Raw genomic sequence first — 17,229 nt, forward strand, 5'->3', positions numbered from 1 at the left:
TTGCTTTGCTTAAAATGCACGCTCAAACTTTATTAAAAACATTTTTCAAAAAAAGTTTCATAAAGCTAGCCGTCAGCGAGGCTCACTGGAGGGTGTGGAAAATGGATCGTATATCTTTAACCCGCAGAAGTTAAAAGGTTTTTTTTTTTTTTTGGTTGTTAGCTAACAATGGAAACTTTTTTTTTAAAGTGTTTCCCTCCCTCGGTCTTGCCAAGCAATAGAAAAAAAAGAAGAAAAGAAAAACTTGTTCCGCTGAGTTCAACCCCAGACAGGCTCACAACTTCCTTCCTGCTTTCCTCCCCCAAGCCCCCGCCTTTCTCCCTCCTCCCTCCTCCACCCCAAACCCCCCCACCCCAACTTTTTTTTTTTTTTTTTAATCGTACATTGAACAAACACTGAAGTAGCCGGGAGCAGACACTGACAGGGGTAGTATCTCCACAGCCCACAAGGGCGTGCAGGGCCGGCCGGCGTCGCCACCGCCCGGATCTCCCGCCCCGGCCGAGGAGCTTTCCCTCTTTTTTCCCATTCCCCCCCTTTTTTTTTTGTCTTCCAAAAGAAGTGAGGAAACCATTTCCGAGCTTTTTTACTTTTAAAGCCATCTTTCTCCTTCGAGGTCTGCGTTCCCGGGCCATGTAGTCTGCACAGGACGCGGGAATCTTGAGCAACTGCAGGTAAGTTTGGCGGCTTTTTAATGGCTCTCGCCTCCGAACCCTCTTTCCCCTCTCTCTCTGCTCTGGAGCGAATCTGAGGGTTCCGGGTTCTGAAAAGTCGCAGGGAGGTGGGCCGGGGAGACGGGCAAGGGGGTTTGATTGGGGAGGGTGGCGTGGAGAGGAGGGAGAGGCGAGTTTTCGGCGTTTCCCGTGCTCGCCTTCCGGGCCGCTGACTCCCCGCCGCCTACCTCGGCGCGCTGCAGGCGTCCATGGGCTCCGGCCGCCGGGAAGCCGGCTTGGCGCCGGGCGAGGCTGCCCAGGATGCGGAGAAGCCCTGCACTCGGCCGCGCCGCCTCCGGGCTTAGAGCGGGGCCCCGGGAGGTTTGCAGAGCCCGGGCTTCCGCCCGGCTGCAGCCATGCCCACCCTGGAGTCCTTCCGAGTGGGCAAGGGTCCCGGAGCCCGCAGAGGCAGCCGAGTCCTCCGGCACAGGGTGTGCGGAGTGCGGACTCGCTGTCCGCGCGCGTACACACACACACACACACACACACACACACACACACACACACACACACACCCCTACGCGGGGGGCGACGGGGGGGGGCGGCGTGTATTGGTTCCGGTACAGGGGACGAGAAGCGCCTCGGCCCCGGGCGCGCGCAGACGCACCCACACTCACAATACACACTTGTTTGGGGACTGACGACAAAGCCAGTGCTGAAAAATGCCTAGGCTGCGGCCCCGCCGCGCGCCCAGGCCGTCGTAGGCCGAGGGACACAGCACCAAGGCCAGGGTCAGGAAGGTAAAAGGCAGGCACGCAGGGGTCTTCCAAGACCTGGGCTCAGGCAGCGACCGGGGAAGGCAGGTCCAGCTCAGGTTCCCTCCGAGTCGGTCCCTGATGGCCAGAGAGGGTGGAGCGAGGAGATCCTGAAGCCCAAGGGGGGGGGGCGGGGAGCTGCCCTGTTATACCCGATGTAACCAGTGTTTGCAAAGCCGAGGGGACCCAGAGACGGTGGAGGGGTGTCCTCACTCTCGGAGAGCTCGGAATCTGCCGCGCCCCGCATATAGCCCGCTTAGCAATCAAGTGGTTGTACGGTCCCCCGCCCGTCCGCGCGGCTCTGGAGGCAACTCTTAGAATTTGGAATGTGAAGGGACCTTCAAGCGCATCACAGTCTGGGGCGAAGGGTGGGAGCGCCCTCGGAAAACACACCCACAACCTAGCTGGCGACCGAGGGCCCCTGGGGTTGGTGTCCTCGCCGTGCCGCACAGTCCCTGTAGATAAGATGTCCAGTGGCACCGATCCCCGACAGATTGGGGGATCCCAATCCCAGTCCTAGTCCCCTAGCCGTCCCCCGCACCCGCCCTCTGGGGTCCTGACTTTTCTCCTTGTGTCTCCACAGCGGCGCTGTTGTTTACGGAACTCGGCGGGGGCTGAGCCCGCGGTCTTGCCCCCCGCCCAACGCCCAGGCCATGCCACCCCATCCGCGCGCGGAGCCGCGGCCGCCGGGCCTCTGGAGCTGAGCCGGGAGCCGAGAGCCGCGGGAGGAGGAGGCGCCGGCGGCGGAGCCGGAACAGGAGCGGCGGCGGCGGGCAGCGCGGCGGACCCAGTACTATGGCTATGTACTGCTATGCCCTCAACAGCCTGGTGATCATGAATAGCGCCAACCAGGTGAAGAGCGGCGGCGGCCCTCGGCCCAGCAGCAGCGAGACGCCCCCGCCGCCGAGGAGGGCCGTGTTGAGCCCCGGCAGCGTTTTCAGCCCCGGGAGTGGCTCCTCTTTCCTCTTCCCCCCAGCCGAGTCGTTGTCGCCGGAGGAGCCCGGGAGCCCCCCGGGCTGGCGGAGTGGCCGGCGCAGGCTGAATAGTAGCAGCGGCAGCGGCAGCAGCGTGGGCAGCCCGAGTTGGGCGGGTCGCCTAAGAGGCGACGGGCAGCAGGTGGTGACCACAGGTACCCTCTCCCCTCCGGGGCCGGAGGAGGCCAAAAGGAAGCTTCGAATCCTACAGCGCGAGCTGCAGAACGTGCAGGTGAACCAGAAAGTGGGCATGTTCGAGGCGCACATCCAGGCGCAGAGCTCCGCCACTCAAGCGCCCCGCAGCCCGCGTTTGGGCAGGGCTCGATCGCCCTCCCCGTGCCCCTTCCGCAGCACCAGTCAGCCCCCAGGAAGGGTCCTGGCTCAGAGTGAGGGGCGGAGGACAAAGTCCTGGGGGGAACAATGTCCGGAGACTTCAGAGGCCGACTCCGGGAGAAGAGGAGGGACGCCCAGCCAACGCCTCTCGAAGGACAAAGAGGGAGTAGCACCGTTCCCCGGCCCTGATGCCCCGGCAGGATCAGCGGCTCAGGGTCCAGGCGCTTCGGTGAAAATGAGGGAGCCGGTCCCGGCCGGACCCCATTGTGGCTCACCCATTGCTATGGAAGTTGACAAGAGGGTTTCTTCTCCTTTGGGAACTCAGAATTACCAAGCTCCCCCGTTGGGGCTGGTCGGAGGGAACTTAACGATGGCCACAGAAGTGGCAGCGAGGGCCACATCCACCGGGCCACACCATCCACAGAACCCTGCCCTCACTGAGCTGTCTGAGAGGGCCCGCGAGCTTGGGGGTGTGTACCCTCGGGAGGCCCTGGCCAAGAGTCAGGGGCAGTCTTTGGGCAGTGAGACAAGTCCGGCCCCAGAGAGGGGCGGGCCCCGCAGTGGAGAGCCCCCTGGGAAGGTGGGGAGAGGAAATCTGCCCGGTGGCATGCCGGGCTCCGGGGCGCCTGAAGCGGACAAAAGGCCAGAGGAGAGGACTGTGAACGCGCAAAGCCCGGCGGACTCCTCTGAGGCCCCGAGCTGCTTCAGGCAGCCCGGAGACCGGGGCTCAGTAGGCTCCGAGGGGCCCCAGAGTGGGGCCCTAGTGGCCAGGGAGGCACGGCCGCGCTCCAACAGACTGGATGAAGGGTCTGCGTCGCTGGGCTTGCTTGGGGGCAGCAGCTCAGCACAGCCAGGCCCCGGGGAGGTGGAGGCGGGGATTCCCTCTGGAGGAATGCTGGAGCCTTTGCCGTGTTGGGAAGCAAAAGATCTGAAAGAACCTCAGTGCCTTCCTGGGGACAGGGTGGGTGTGCAGCCTGGGAGCTCCAGGGTTTGCCTGGGCTCCATGGAAGAAGCGGGTCTGGCCTGGACGTGTGTCACAGGGGTACAATCCGAGGGGACTTGGGGAAGCAAGCCTCAGGGCAGAGATGCCCACCCCAGCCCAGAGCAGCTCTCCCCAGATCAGAAGGACAAGACTTCCCGGGGAGAGGCCTGCAGCCGAAGCAATATCCCTGCCGTCATCATTACAGACATGGGTGCCCAGGAGGATGGTGCCTTGGAGGAGGCGCAGGGAAGCCCTCGGGGCGGCCTGCCGCTGAGGAAACTGTCCTCTTCCTCTGCGTCTTCCACTGGCTTCTCCTCCTCCTATGAGGACTCAGAGGAGGACATCTCCAGTGACCCCGAGCGCTGCCTGGATCCCAACTCTGCCTTCCTGCATACCCTGGACCAGCAGAAGCCCAGAGTGGTAGGTCTTGCCCTGAGATTTTTCTAGAACTTGTGCTGCTTTCATGCCCACGTGTCCCTTTTTCTTACCTTCTACTGAGTCAGAAAGACTCTGACCAGGGCCCTGGGGCAGTCACAACTTATAATTCTCTCCAGGTGTGTTTGCTGGGGAGGTACCTAGGCACTGGCCATGCACTTTGTAGCTTGCACAGCGAACTGGAGTCATTTCTGTTGTTATTTCCATGTACATCTTAAAAGACATTTTTTAAGGTACCTCTGGCAGGTCACCACTCATTTTTGGGGAAGATAATATTCATGAGTGTGACCAAAAGCTTCCTGGTGAATCTCCAAAGATAGTGAACAGAGCTGCTGAGTGTATGTAGCTTTTGTCTGATCAGGTGAAACACTTAATTCTGTGATTCATTTAGGCGGAGGAGAACTGACAAGGATGTCATGGAATTAACTCAGGCTCTACTAATAGGCTAGGAAAATGAGTGACGTGATTCTGGAACAGGGCCCTGAAACCTGCAGTTGTGGCATTGGCCGGTCTTTTGGGTGGACAACCACCTAGCCTCAGTAAATTGTCAGGACATTGCAATATTTGTGGGGCCAGCAGAAGATACAGTTTGATGTATGAATTAAAATGAAAACTAGGCTTTGAGCTAAGCAGATAGTTTTCTTTAATAACAATATTATATTACATTAGGTTGAATTGCATCTGGGTGATATCCCTAGGGTAGATACGTCCTCATGGATATGCTCGTTGGCTGGTACAGGTACATTTCAAGTACGTTTTCAAGTGCATCTGTTGTGATTCAGCACACTGACATCTTGTTCTGGCTATGGCGGTAGACAGGGGTTTATTTCTGTACACAGTTCATCTCAGTCCTAGGCTGTTTTCACTCTTGGGAGGATCAGAGCATCGTATGAAAGATGTAAGAGTTGAAGCTAGCGCTTCTGAAAAGGTCTGGACTTTCTCTTAGCTTTTCCAGAGTCTGGGGAATTTCCTAGTTCGGCGTGTAAGGGGTTCTTGTGCTACCTTGGGCGAAAGTCTGCATTTTATTGTAGTAGGTAATCTTCCGATTTAGTCTTGAATATCAAGTACTATTCGCTGTACCTCAATAACTTAAACCACAGCAACTGAGAACTTTATATTTCTACTCTACATGCTGCTCTAAGTTATTTTGGACTCCAAAGCGTGTGTCTGTCATACTCCCACTTCAGAAATCACAGTCTGAATCTTTGTAGACCAGGCATTTCTTTTCATGAGACGCTGCTTTCTGCTGATGATGGGGAGGCAAATATGTATGCAGAATCTGGCCCCAATCAGCCTGGCATTTTGTGGCCAGCACAGGGCATCTGGCACAGGCACACCACCTTTAGAGGAGGGGTGGTCCACCTGGAAGAGGATGGATGGTGGTGAAAGGCAGGTGGAAAATGCTTCTCACTGAAGGTATGGCTCAGGTTTCTCTGCCTTCTTGCCCACAATTAAAGGTCTATGAGATGGTCCCCTGTTCCACTCCTCCCTTTGGCTTTTTATACCCTGGAGCGTAGCCAGCATAGCCAAGTTGTTTTAACTTGTTCTCCAACTTTCCATTTGCCCTTTCTAGTGGTGGATTAGCAGCTCCTATTGGCTGGCTCTCAAAGTATTTTGTGTGTCCCGATGTTTGAAAAGGGCTCTTGTCTGGAAGTGAGTTAAAGGGGAGATAAATAATGATAGATGACAATATTTTTTTTTTTCATTTGCCAGAGGGATGCCAGCTGAGAAACCAGAGGGTTGAGTGGTGTCAAGGTAGCGAACGGGTCCAGAGGTAGAAATGAGGCCTGCCTGTGGTCCAGCCTACCTCCCTTCTTTAAACAAGGTTTCAGACACCCACAGAGAAGGGCCAGGGAAAAAGCCCCTGCCAGCCTCCCTCTCTGGTCATGTGCGGCTGATAGGGAGTGTCTGTGGGGGGAAGGGTGGGTAACCAACTGGAAATTATGGGATCCTAGGGACTTTTGAGCTTTTGGTTGACTGCTTGCACGATACACTCAGTTTTCTTTTTCACGTACAGATTGTTGTGGCGGAGCCTTATCTGTGACACCAAAACATCTGCTCCTTGAGTCAAAAATCACTTGATTACCTGAGATTGATATTTTGTCTACAGAAGGCCAGACAACTTGATTGACGGGGCCTTTTGGCTTAGCTGTTCAGTGTTTTATAGATAAAACCCCAGCCTGCGCTGTTTGAGGCTCTACAGTATCAGTACTCGGTCCTCTCCTCGGACTGTGCTGCTTCTGTCTACACTGCTGCACCGCACTCAGGGGCCCCCGTCCTCACCCGTGCGCACCCTCATACATACACTCCCAGCATCCCACTCACACACACAGGTTGGAAACTGCACGTTCAGGCTTCTGGTCACACAACCAAGCCCTGACCTTCAGACCCATACTGAGAACACTTTTTTTTGTGCTGCTGTGTCTTTGAGCAGAGTTAGACCTTTCATGCCTCGTGTGCGCGGGCGGTTCTTTGCTTCTGCGGAGGGATGACTGTGTGACGAGGTACTCAGGCAGAGGTGACAGCCCCGCAAAGCCTGGAGCCTGGATGCTGGGTTAGCTCTCCTGCTGTGTGGCCTCCCTGCCTGCTCATCACTGTGAGAAGTCCCAGCGCCAGTGTAGGGGAATTCGAAGATGTCCCTGTAGTTAAAAACAAAGTGAAAAGCAGGTTGTTTGGAAATGCACTCTGAAACTTATTGAGCCATTTAGATTATGCAAATTAGCAGAGGCCTTTTTACTGAAAGGGAATGTGGTGAGAAGCGCCTCTGCTCATTTGCTTCCATGGGTAGGAGCTGTATGCAAAGTGCTTCAGGCCTTTCCTACAGTTCAGGCTTCAGACATGCCTGTCTCTGAAATAGTGTTCCGAGTTTTTGCTCCTCTCTGTCTGTTTGTAAAGGAGCAGGCGCTTGAAATTTGCTCACAAGTAGTTGTATCACGCGCTTTGCGTTCAATGGCTTAAATTCAGGCGTGTTCACATTTACGGTTTTCTGAGATCTGAACAGAAGCGAATTGCACGGAGGAAGAAGGGTGTTCTCTCTTGTTCTTTAAGACAACTAGAAATTAATCAACAGTTCTTGACCTCCCTGTGTTATTCCATTTAAAAGTAACCGGGCCATTGAAACACCAGGTTTAAAGTGCTAAATTAAACTAAGCATGCATCTTCCAAAAATAGATTCTCTTGATTTATTCCAAAATTGTACTATCAATCATGTGTACAAAAACCAAAACAAAATGCTGGTCTAGTTACCTGGGGGACATTTAAGGAATTATAATACAAAATCCTTGCCTTCTTGGTGCTTACTATTTTTTCAGGGCCGTTGGAATTTTGTTTCCTTTAGTTTTTTGTGTGTTGACTAGTTTTGTTGCCTTTTTTAAAGTAAAAAACTAACCAATATATATGGTAAAAAAATTCGAGCAGTTTAAAATGGTTTTATGTGGTTTTTAAAAGTGTGACATTTTTATTTGAGGGTAAACCCAATTAAAATTTAAAAGCCTTAGAGGGATACTTACTTTAAAAAAAAATATGGTGGTAAGTACTTTTAAGGGGGAAATTCTTATCTGGAAGAGAATATGGAAGGCCCAGATTTATGGGGTCACGAGTTCGGGTTGCATATGCTGTTTTCTTAAGATGGGGCACCCTTCCCCCTCAGGTGTGCAGCCAGGATCTCTCTGGAAAGTCTTCAGGACTTTTCAGATCTGGGAGGACCCCTAGTCATTTATGTGAGGTTCTGCGTGTTACCCTGATCTGTTTAAGAAGGAGGAAACCAAGACTCAGAGGGGCAAAGGGACCCAAGGGCTGCAGCTCTGGCTCAGATTCCTCCTTTTAAAATATGCCTTCTGTGTGAGGACGAGCTCATGGGGGCCTGTAGAGTTCTAACTCTCTGTGACTATGTAATTCCAGACATTTGATTCAAAACCTGCTGTATGTGAAGTACGTATCAGGGTGTCTGGAAATGTGACAAGATTTCTTTGGTGTGGACCTTGGGCAGCCGAGGCCGAAACTGGGCACATTTAATTGTGTGCTTTTCCTTAAGATCCATTAATAATCTGCCTCTCATCTCTCATAACTGGAAGAATGGTTCTTTGTAATTTCACATTGAAAAAGTATCATCAAAATAAATCAGTACAATACCCAAGATTCTCGTTAATGGTTAGACTGATTGATAGTAGAGGCTGCGCTGGTAGGATGCCAGCACATTAACCTGACAAGTGAAAAATGCATTGTTCTCTGAGGGCTTCGGCCTCCTCAGATAGTTAAGTTTGGAAACTGAGGCTTTGCCTCTGCAGAGCCAAAACGTCACTTCAAAGACCTCATTTTATCAAAGATAAAAGTAATTCATCCAGCTTGAATCCTTTCAAATAAAGGTGGGGTGTAGAGAAAAAGAGAGATTGGTGTTTAGGCATCACAGAAACACAGCTCAAGATTTACCAGGCTTTTAGGTTTAACAAGAAAAAACATATTAAACTGGACGGCTTCTGCTTTTAGAGAAATGTATTTCAGGTGTTACAGAAAGCATTTTCAGAACTTTGCTTTTTAGCGCCAAATTGCTACCAAGCCACTTTTCTGATTTTGTTGGCACATGCCAGTTAAATGTAGTTACAGATTAGATTAGTTCTCTGTAGTTTATTTATATTCCTGGGAGCACTGATAACATTGTTTAGGCTTATTTTATTTTGTCGGGTTTCAACGTAGTTGTCTAAAGGCAGAATTTTAAAATATTTAATAGAAAGAGTTTTATATCTTGGGTGAAAAAACTTTGTAGACTTCAGGTAATCAGTGATTCAGGATTAACTCACGAACTCTTCTAAACTGTGTTGTGGACACACTGTCAGCACGGAAGGGTCTATATATATATATATATATATATATATATATATATATATTTTAAATTTATTTAGGCTGCGCCAGGTCTTAGTTGCAGCACTCAGGATCTTCAGGTGCGGCATGCCAACTCTTAGTTGCAGCATGCATGCTGGATCTAGTTCCATGACCAGGGATCGAACCTGGGGCCCCTGCATTGGGAGCGCAGAGTCTTATTCACTGGACCACCAGGGAAGTCCTGGTCTATGGGTTTTGATAAGAGACGAGATCTTGGCATTGTAGGTTATACACATTGTTCCCTCCAGTCCATGACAAATGTGCCTTGCAATGATTTTTTCCTGACTGGGTGGAATTGACATTGTGAATGATGTATTTTTCATGAATTGGGGAGCTCATTGTTCACATAATCACACCAAACCCAACTGTGAACTCTCTTGTAACGTGAAAAGCCAGTTAGAGTGCCAACCTCCATTGTCTCAATGGGCTATTTGGGACTTTGTATGTCCGGTTCTCTTGAGACTGTGTGCCCTCCTGTGGTTGCATACTGTTAGCTTAGTTAACTAAGGACTGTGGTACTACAGGTGGCCTCAACAACATGCAAACACTCAGCATTGTAGCATTCCCTCAGACCGATGGGTCCAGTCTGCTAGACTGTGGAGGCCACCCTGGGGGTCTGGAAGAATCGGGTCCAACCTGGTCCCATGATCCTGTAGTCAGACTTGACTTGCTGTAGTTCCGCCATCAACTCTCGTTGTGGTTCCCCCAGACACCTGGTCGTTCATTTTTCCAGGGGTGTATTATTATTTGAAAGACAATTCAGGTCTCCTGCGCTAAAAGACACTATAGATATAAATGTGATCTCATTAGGGAGTTAGGCCTCTGTTCTTAGAATTTAAAAAATAACAATTTTTTTTCTATAACCTACATAAATATCATAATATAAATCTGAGTCTAGGGGAGGCTTTAGAGCTCATTTTCTCCACCATCCACATTTTACAAGTGAGGAAAGCGAGGCCAGAGTGTATTCAATACAGTCATGTTTACATTTTTCTTTTCCCTTAAAAAACTTCATTAGTGGATGAACTCCTTACTCACCTGAGGAGATCCACCTTGGCTTTAAACATAGGAAGTGTTTTTGAAATGTTTGTTAAAGGAATGGATGAATGAATGAATGATAGACAGTAGCTCTGCTGCATTATCTACCCATAAAAGAACTGTCGAGTGATCCGGGAGAGGAGGAACAAAAAAAGGGAAAAAAGAACAATTAAGGCAGGCTCATTGCTTATTCCTGTGAACTTCCTGCCATAGGAGTAGGGGTGCCAGACTGGCGTATAGGAGACCTGGGTGAAATCCCAGTCTGCACATGGCCTGCAAGCCCTCTGAAAAATGGAGAGAGTAGGCATGACCTCACGGGGTGGGGGATGAGAGTTAAGGGATGCAGCATTCTAAAAGTGCCTCGGATGGCTCCTGGCACATGGTACGGGCTCAATTAATGTTAGTGGAGGTGGAATTAGGAGACATCTTAAGTACTGGTGAGGCAGTGTCTGTCTGGGAAATTCGTTGGGTCCCTTGGAAGAAATTCTTGGTAGCAACTCTAGGATTTTGTTGAGGTGCCACTTTCACCCAGTACCATCCTGGAAGATGATTCTGCCTCACCCAATAAGGCTGCAATAAAATGGATTTCTCAAAGACCGGTATTCACAGGCTACCCGTGAATTCACACACTATTGTGGGACCACAACAGCTTCCTGAAGTGTATTTCATGGAACATTGAGAAGAAGGCTGGTCTTACCCTCTGTCTGTTTCCTAGTGTAGTTTCCTTTGGTTCAGTTATGGGGCTGGGGATCAAAGACCAATACAGGCCTCAGGGAACAAGATCAGTGACGATACCTTCTCCCAGAGTGTGTGTGCAGGGAAGACCACTCTGATGTTTCTCACGGGAAGGCAGGGCCCTCCAGGCTTTCTCTGATGAGGAATGATTTATGATCATCATTTCACTGGTAAGCCAAGACGCAGGCTTTTGACTAACTTGTCTGGTGTGTTTCTCAGCAGTTCCATTAAGAATTCACTCCTAGAGATCTGATCTTTCTCCTCCATTGAGCTTTACTTGGGCATTGTATTTACTCAATATCACTTTATGGAAACCCATTCAACAAAAGGTATCTCTTCAGGCCGCTAGTCAATACTACCTTTTTTATTTCCTGAAATGTTTATTTCTATTTTGCTCCAAACCAGCTGATAAGTTTTATAAGTAACCAAAAGTAGGAGCTGCAGACAGTAAGCAAGCAGAATGAACCTCTGCAGTTCATATTTATGTATGATTTAATGGGGTGGGGGGAGCGTGGAGGGGGAGTATACTTGTTGTATACTCTAAGTATACTTGTTGTTTTTTATGTTTTTATTTTCCCATCTCAGAATAAGTAGGAAAAAACTTCTCATTCGACCCGGTGGTAACCAGTATTCAACTGAAGAGACTCCACCCTCTTGAAGGTCACTGTTATCCTGTTAATCTAGCATTTTACCTTTGTGGTAAGATTCTGGGTGGAAAGGGAAAATAAAATGATACAGCATCTCAAACAAAGGCATTGAGATCATTTCCATTGACCTGGTGACTAAGATTAGGGTTCACCTAACCCAGAGATGATATATATGTATTGTGAGGCCCGGTAAGGCTCTGTCCTTGCAGAGCTTACCGAAAGGGTGGTCTGGTCCATTTGCTCATGTTTATAAAATTGGTCTTAATGCATCCGGAGGGCAGGAATGAGGTACTTTGGCCTTGGGCTTTGGGGGCTGTGACAGCTGTTTTCTTTCTTTGCCCTTCTTAATGGGTCCTCTGCATCCTGCCCCCCCATTCCATTTAACCAGGAGAAATAAACGGATTGTTTATTGTTCTTCCAAGAAGAAGCTGTAATACATTTTATATTAGCAGTGCTTAATATTTTCATTCACTATGGGGAGTCTTCAGTGTGCCTCAGAACGGAGGGATTTGGTTCCCTGGTGACTGGCCATCCACCAGCTCACCTGGCAATTTCTCTTGTTATGCTGAGAGTTGGTGGCACCCCGGCAGTTACCGGGGAGGTCCCTGCACCCCCAGGCGGTTCCCAGCGAGTGTTTTTCCAATTTCACTGAGATTCTTTCCAGGCTCAGCTCAATTTGTTTTCTTCTTCTCTATGGCAATTGATGACGGAGTCGTAAAATGTATAATTCAGCAGGATCTTGTGTTAAGTGCTTCTTCCACAGTCGTGCAGAAGCTGGTGTTTGGCTAATCCTCTGCTATGCATGGGTGTGTAAGATTTTCTTTTTGCAAGTTAGCTATCTGGAGAGTAGGTTTCATACAATACATCTCATAACTATGGGGAAAGGAGACCGGCTGGGGTATGGAGAGGAACTCAGGGAGTATCACTTCTGTAAACCTTATCTAACCTGAATCTATTAGCAGGAAACTGAAAAGGCCTGTGTATGACAATGAGATAAACAGTTTAATCTATTAACAATGTCAAGTGGAAAATCCAGCCACAGCCAGTAACTTAAGAAATGGCTAGGAGGTTTTGTTGGGACAGCAGATCCTGAGACCCAGGTTGCTGAGCCAAGGGTAGGAAAATTGGTTGCTGTATGTTCAAGCTGGGAGGTTGGGAAGACACTGGTTTGAGAAACTACTGAAAAATCCTTACGGATACAAAAATATGCTAACGTAGGGGACATTTTGAATGCGTTATAATTGATATTTTAGTCCATATGAGGCCATTGAAACCTTTTCCTCCTCTTCACCATTGTCATCATCATTGTCACAGCATTTAAGTACTCATTAGTATTCAGCATCTTGCTAATTCCAAGTAATTTAGGATATGTAAGACCTTCTCTGAGAACTTTCCTGGGCATACTCTAGGAGTGCAGTGTGCTGGAAAGACTAGGACTCTCAGATTCGGCGCTTGGCCTCTTTGGGCTTTGGTATCCTCATCTGTAAAATGGGTGCATCGATAATCTTCCTACATCATGTGGTCTTTGTGAGTCTTAAATGAGATCGTGTTTGTAGAGTCATTTTGAGAGTGTATTCTTTCCCGCCTAAATTTTTTTTTCACGAATACTATGATGTTGCCTTTTTCCCCCAGATTTTCTCTTGATTTCTATAGTACTCATTTGTTTATTTCTGTCATGCACACTCTAAGTATACTTGTTGTTTTTTAATAAACAATGATCTATTTTATTTTTTTAATTGACGTGTAATATTGCCTTATAATATTATATTAGTTTCAGGTGTACAACTGTGACGTTGTTTTTAAAGCTTTCCCAGAAGAGGATGGACCAGGGCAAGCACTGCCCCAGTGCAAGATATTCCCTCATCTGTGTTGCTGAAAGAGAAATTGCTAAGGACTCTGTCAGAAACAACCTCTATGTCCACAGCAGAGCCAGTTCTGACGTGGACGTGGCAGTGGGCCCGGGGAGCAGGGATGAGTAGACATTCGGAATGACATCCTAACTCCACTCCGGCTGCTCAGTAGCGCTGCCTCCTGCCCAAGTGACCATGGAAGCCAGTGCTGACTGTGAACGAAGCTTCATGCCCCTGTGGTTTGCTAACTGGTCCATGGAGATGCGAATGTGATGGACCTGAAGAAAGGCTGGAGGGAGCGAGGAGGGGCCACAGGGCAGGGGTCTCATGTTCCTGGAGCAGGTCTGTCAGCTCCTGAATAATTGAGAGCAGACTCCGCTCCATCCAGAGTCCAAGGATGCTTAATGGGAGCATTGATTCTTCCAATACCGAGTTGTGGTTTTCCCTTCTGTGTCCTGGAAAGTGAAAGGGAGGAATTCGGCAGTCTTGAGTTTTTTTTAAAGCAGACATTACATTCAGCAGATATTTCCTGGGCACTTCCTAAGTCTGGCTGGGCCCTGGGCTAGATCCCGAAACCCTTTGACAGGGCCGGACCTCCCTTCTGGTGGCTGCCCACGTTGAGAGGCGGATGTGGCACCCCCATGGCTGCCAAACAGCAGGCATTTATCTACTGCCTCTGTCTGCAGGTACCTGTGCTTAGGAGAATGGCTTAATTGATGCCATCCCTGTCCTTGGGGATGTGCCCTCTAAGGCAGAGTGGATGCCAACAGACAGACTTGAGATTTGTGAAACTCAAGAACAAGTTGTCTAGCCATTAAACGAGCACATTCATTAAATATGAGTTAATAAATAATGAACCAGTGTTGGCATGGGAAACGCAGGAAGCTTCAGTGCGTGTCGTGGAACAGGGAGGAGAGGAATTGAATTTGGGCGACAGCCACTGAGGACAGTCAAGGCCTTGAGGGGTTTGCTGTCTCTGTTAGAAGTGGTCAAGCAAAGGGACTATTCTGGATCCAAAGACTCTGCGAGGTTGGAAGGGAAGAGGGCACGCCCCTCCCTCTGCAAGCCTTAACGCCCTGCATTGAACACCACACAAACTGGTGCTCAGCAGATACAGGATGTAGTGCTTGGACGGGGCCTCGGGAGAACCCCCATCCCCACCCCAATCGACCAGAGGGACATGGTCAGGAAACTTGGGAGGAACTTCTGCTCAGTGAGTGTCTGCTCAGTCTGAAGCTTTGGAAGAGCCCTGGGGGTGGCTGGGCTGGGGGTTGTGTAGACCCTTCCAGGGAGAGAGCCCTGGTGTGGCGTCAGGACAGTCCTGGGTTTGAGTCTAAGCTCTGCCACTTCCTGACTGTGTGACCCTCGAGAAAGGTTTTACCTTTCTGTCCCTCAGTTTCACCATCCGTGCAGTGGGGCTGCTAATACCAGACTTAAGGCTGTGAGCCTTAAACGAGGTCATGTGTGAAGTGCCTGGCACAGCGACTGGACATACTATAAATGCTCAATAAACAGCAACTGCGAGGATTTAGAGGCAGCCGTACTCTCGTTCCTGAGCGTATATCATGCTGAGCCTGCAATGTCCACCATTCTCTTTGTTTAGGTGAAAGTGACGAGGGTGACCAAGGGAGTATTGCTTGCTGGTGCCCTTCTTCCCCTAGCAGAAAAAATGGGGCCTGGGGGCTCTGTGATGCTGAGGTTGGTAGGAGGTCTGTGCTAGAGTGGGGAGGAAGTGAGAGGGTCTGCTGGAGAGGGGGCTCCAGCCAGCCACACCTGAAGCCACACCCTCACTCCGTCCCAGACCTTGGCAGGGACTTCACTTCTTTGAGCCTTGGTTTCTTCATTTCCCACGTGAGGATGACAACCCTCTGTCACGCGCTTTTGTGAAGATGAACTGAGACCGTGTGGCCTGAGGACCTGGCACAGAACAGGCAGGGATAGAGGCAGCCCCTCTTCTGCACCGCGCGCCCCCCCCCCAGTTGTGACACTAACTTGCCTTCACTGAGTGGCCTCAGCCACCTCATCCCAAAGTGCAGTTACTTGTAAAGGATGATGACAAGATAGGCAGCAGGACTTATTTTTCCAAGAAGGTTTCTCAGTTGCAGGAGAGGCCTCACTTTGTCACCAGGGCTCAGAGCTTAAAGTTTAAAAAACAATCCATTATATTCAGTAGCTTGGCAAGAGGTGTCAGATTACTCACCGGGGACCAGCCTCTTTTTATTCTCTTTTGGAGGTGGAAACTGGCTGAGGTCACCCAGGCCCGGGAGGCCCAGCCTTTGCGGGTGAAGAAGGCTCCATCTCTTCTCTCCCCTCCCCTCACTCCTTTGCTTTCTTGGTGTGTCTTTTAGAGTCACCATTGCTCAGAAGAGAGGGAATGAAATATATATACATGAGTATAAGAAACATCACCGCTTTGTATAGCTGTGGCTCTTCCTGCCAGGGGGGTCTTTGAACTTGTATGTGATTTCACTGGGCTTCATTGCTTTCCTGTGCCGTGTCTGGTGGCGGGCTGGGCACATGCTTATTAAGATGTTTCTTATTCTCTTTCTTAGAATAAAGAGATGCTTTCTTCCACTGCAGACCCAACTGAGGTCTTGAGGCCCAGGCTGGTGGTCTCTGCAGCACGCTTTGCACACCCCAAAGGAGAGCCTGCCCAACACTTCCTAGCCACACGGTTGCTTTTTGCCGTTGTCGCGGCCTGCTGGCCTGTTCTCAGGGCTGGGAGGGTGGAGGGTGGTATGGAGGCAGAACGCAGTCAGGCGGCCGGGCTCAGCTGGACTGACCTGGGCATACCGGCATGCTTCGGAGTTCCAGGAGGGCCTGTGGCAGTCTGTGCAGACCTTGGCAGGAGCTGGGGCTCTGTGGCCACAAGTCCCCGCCGAGCAGCACGGACTGTTCCGGGGCCAGACGTCACCATAGTCTTGGGCACCCTGCCTGCCAAACACGGGCTTCTACTTTGCTGCACACTCGATGTGTGATGTGGAAATCCCTCTTTCCTTCTTGGCTGTGATATGGGGTGGCAGCCTGTGGTGTGCACCCTTGGGGTTCGCATCCTTCCTGTCTGCCGCTGGTCCACGCTCACCTTCCCACCCCAAGACGGCCACTAGGCATCCGGGCAGAGTTTCCAGGCCCTAAACTGTTGGGTCCTTCGCGTGACGTTACTGGGCCACGCACCTTTCTGGAGAGATGGGTCTCGGGGTGGGCCTGTGCTAACATCCCCCCTCCCCCGAGCCCCAGTCTCCGCCTGTCCTTTGCAGGGATGGAGGGGCTGATGTCTGGAAGGAATGAAACCACGAAAGGAACTTGTTAGTATGTGGCAGCCTTGACCTCAGAGGCGGTCTGGAGAGTGAGTGCACAGGACAGTAACTCCCTATTGCCCGGACCTGGAAATATACACAGGACGGTAATTAGTTTCCATCCCAGGCTGAAGCCATATGGAGCAGCGTCTGGGATGCTGTTTACATTGCGGTGTCACACTGCACATGAAGAATCAGCCCGCTCCCTCCGGAGAGCCGTCTGCCGCCTCACTGTGGGCTGGCTGCTGGTTCATGCTGAGAAGGTGAAGTCTTGCAGGTCAGAGGTTCTTCCTGGCATCCTTTCTTTGGCATTCTGCACTGACCTAGATTTTCTAATCTGTCACCATTGGCCTCAAATACCACATCCCCAGGGGAAGGCAGGAGTGTCTCACCAGGAGATGCAGAGGAAGGGAGCTGGCCCTAAGGGTCGATGGGGGTGAGCCTGGCGGGAAGTGCCCTGAATGTCCCAGGTGGCACGCTGCTGGGGATCATTAGCTTGACCTCTGACCGTGGTGTGCAGACATGTTACACTGACTTTGGAAATAAGATTTCAAGAATTTCAGAAAATAGTTCAGTACGACTCCATGACCAGGTAT

The 17,229-nt window shown here is 50.4% G+C and overlaps 1 protein-coding gene across 1 annotated transcript in view; it reads left to right on the forward strand.

The window, feature by feature from the left end:
- Positions 1–384: 384 nt before the first annotated feature.
- The window catches only part of ITPKB (inositol-trisphosphate 3-kinase B), a 97,636-nt gene continuing 80,791 nt past the window's right edge, over positions 385–17,229 (forward strand). Inside the window, exons 1-2 of the mRNA XM_082613774.1 lie at positions 385–671; positions 2,049–4,174. Coding sequence (XP_082469900.1) covers positions 2,261–4,174 — 1,914 coding nt within the window. The 5' untranslated portion in view covers positions 385–671; positions 2,049–2,260. The remainder of the gene's footprint in view (positions 672–2,048; positions 4,175–17,229) is intronic.

This window comes from Mesoplodon mirus, assembly GCF_964341445.2.
Source record: "Mesoplodon mirus genome assembly, chromosome: 3".
Lineage (NCBI taxonomy): Eukaryota > Metazoa > Chordata > Mammalia > Artiodactyla > Ziphiidae > Mesoplodon > Mesoplodon mirus.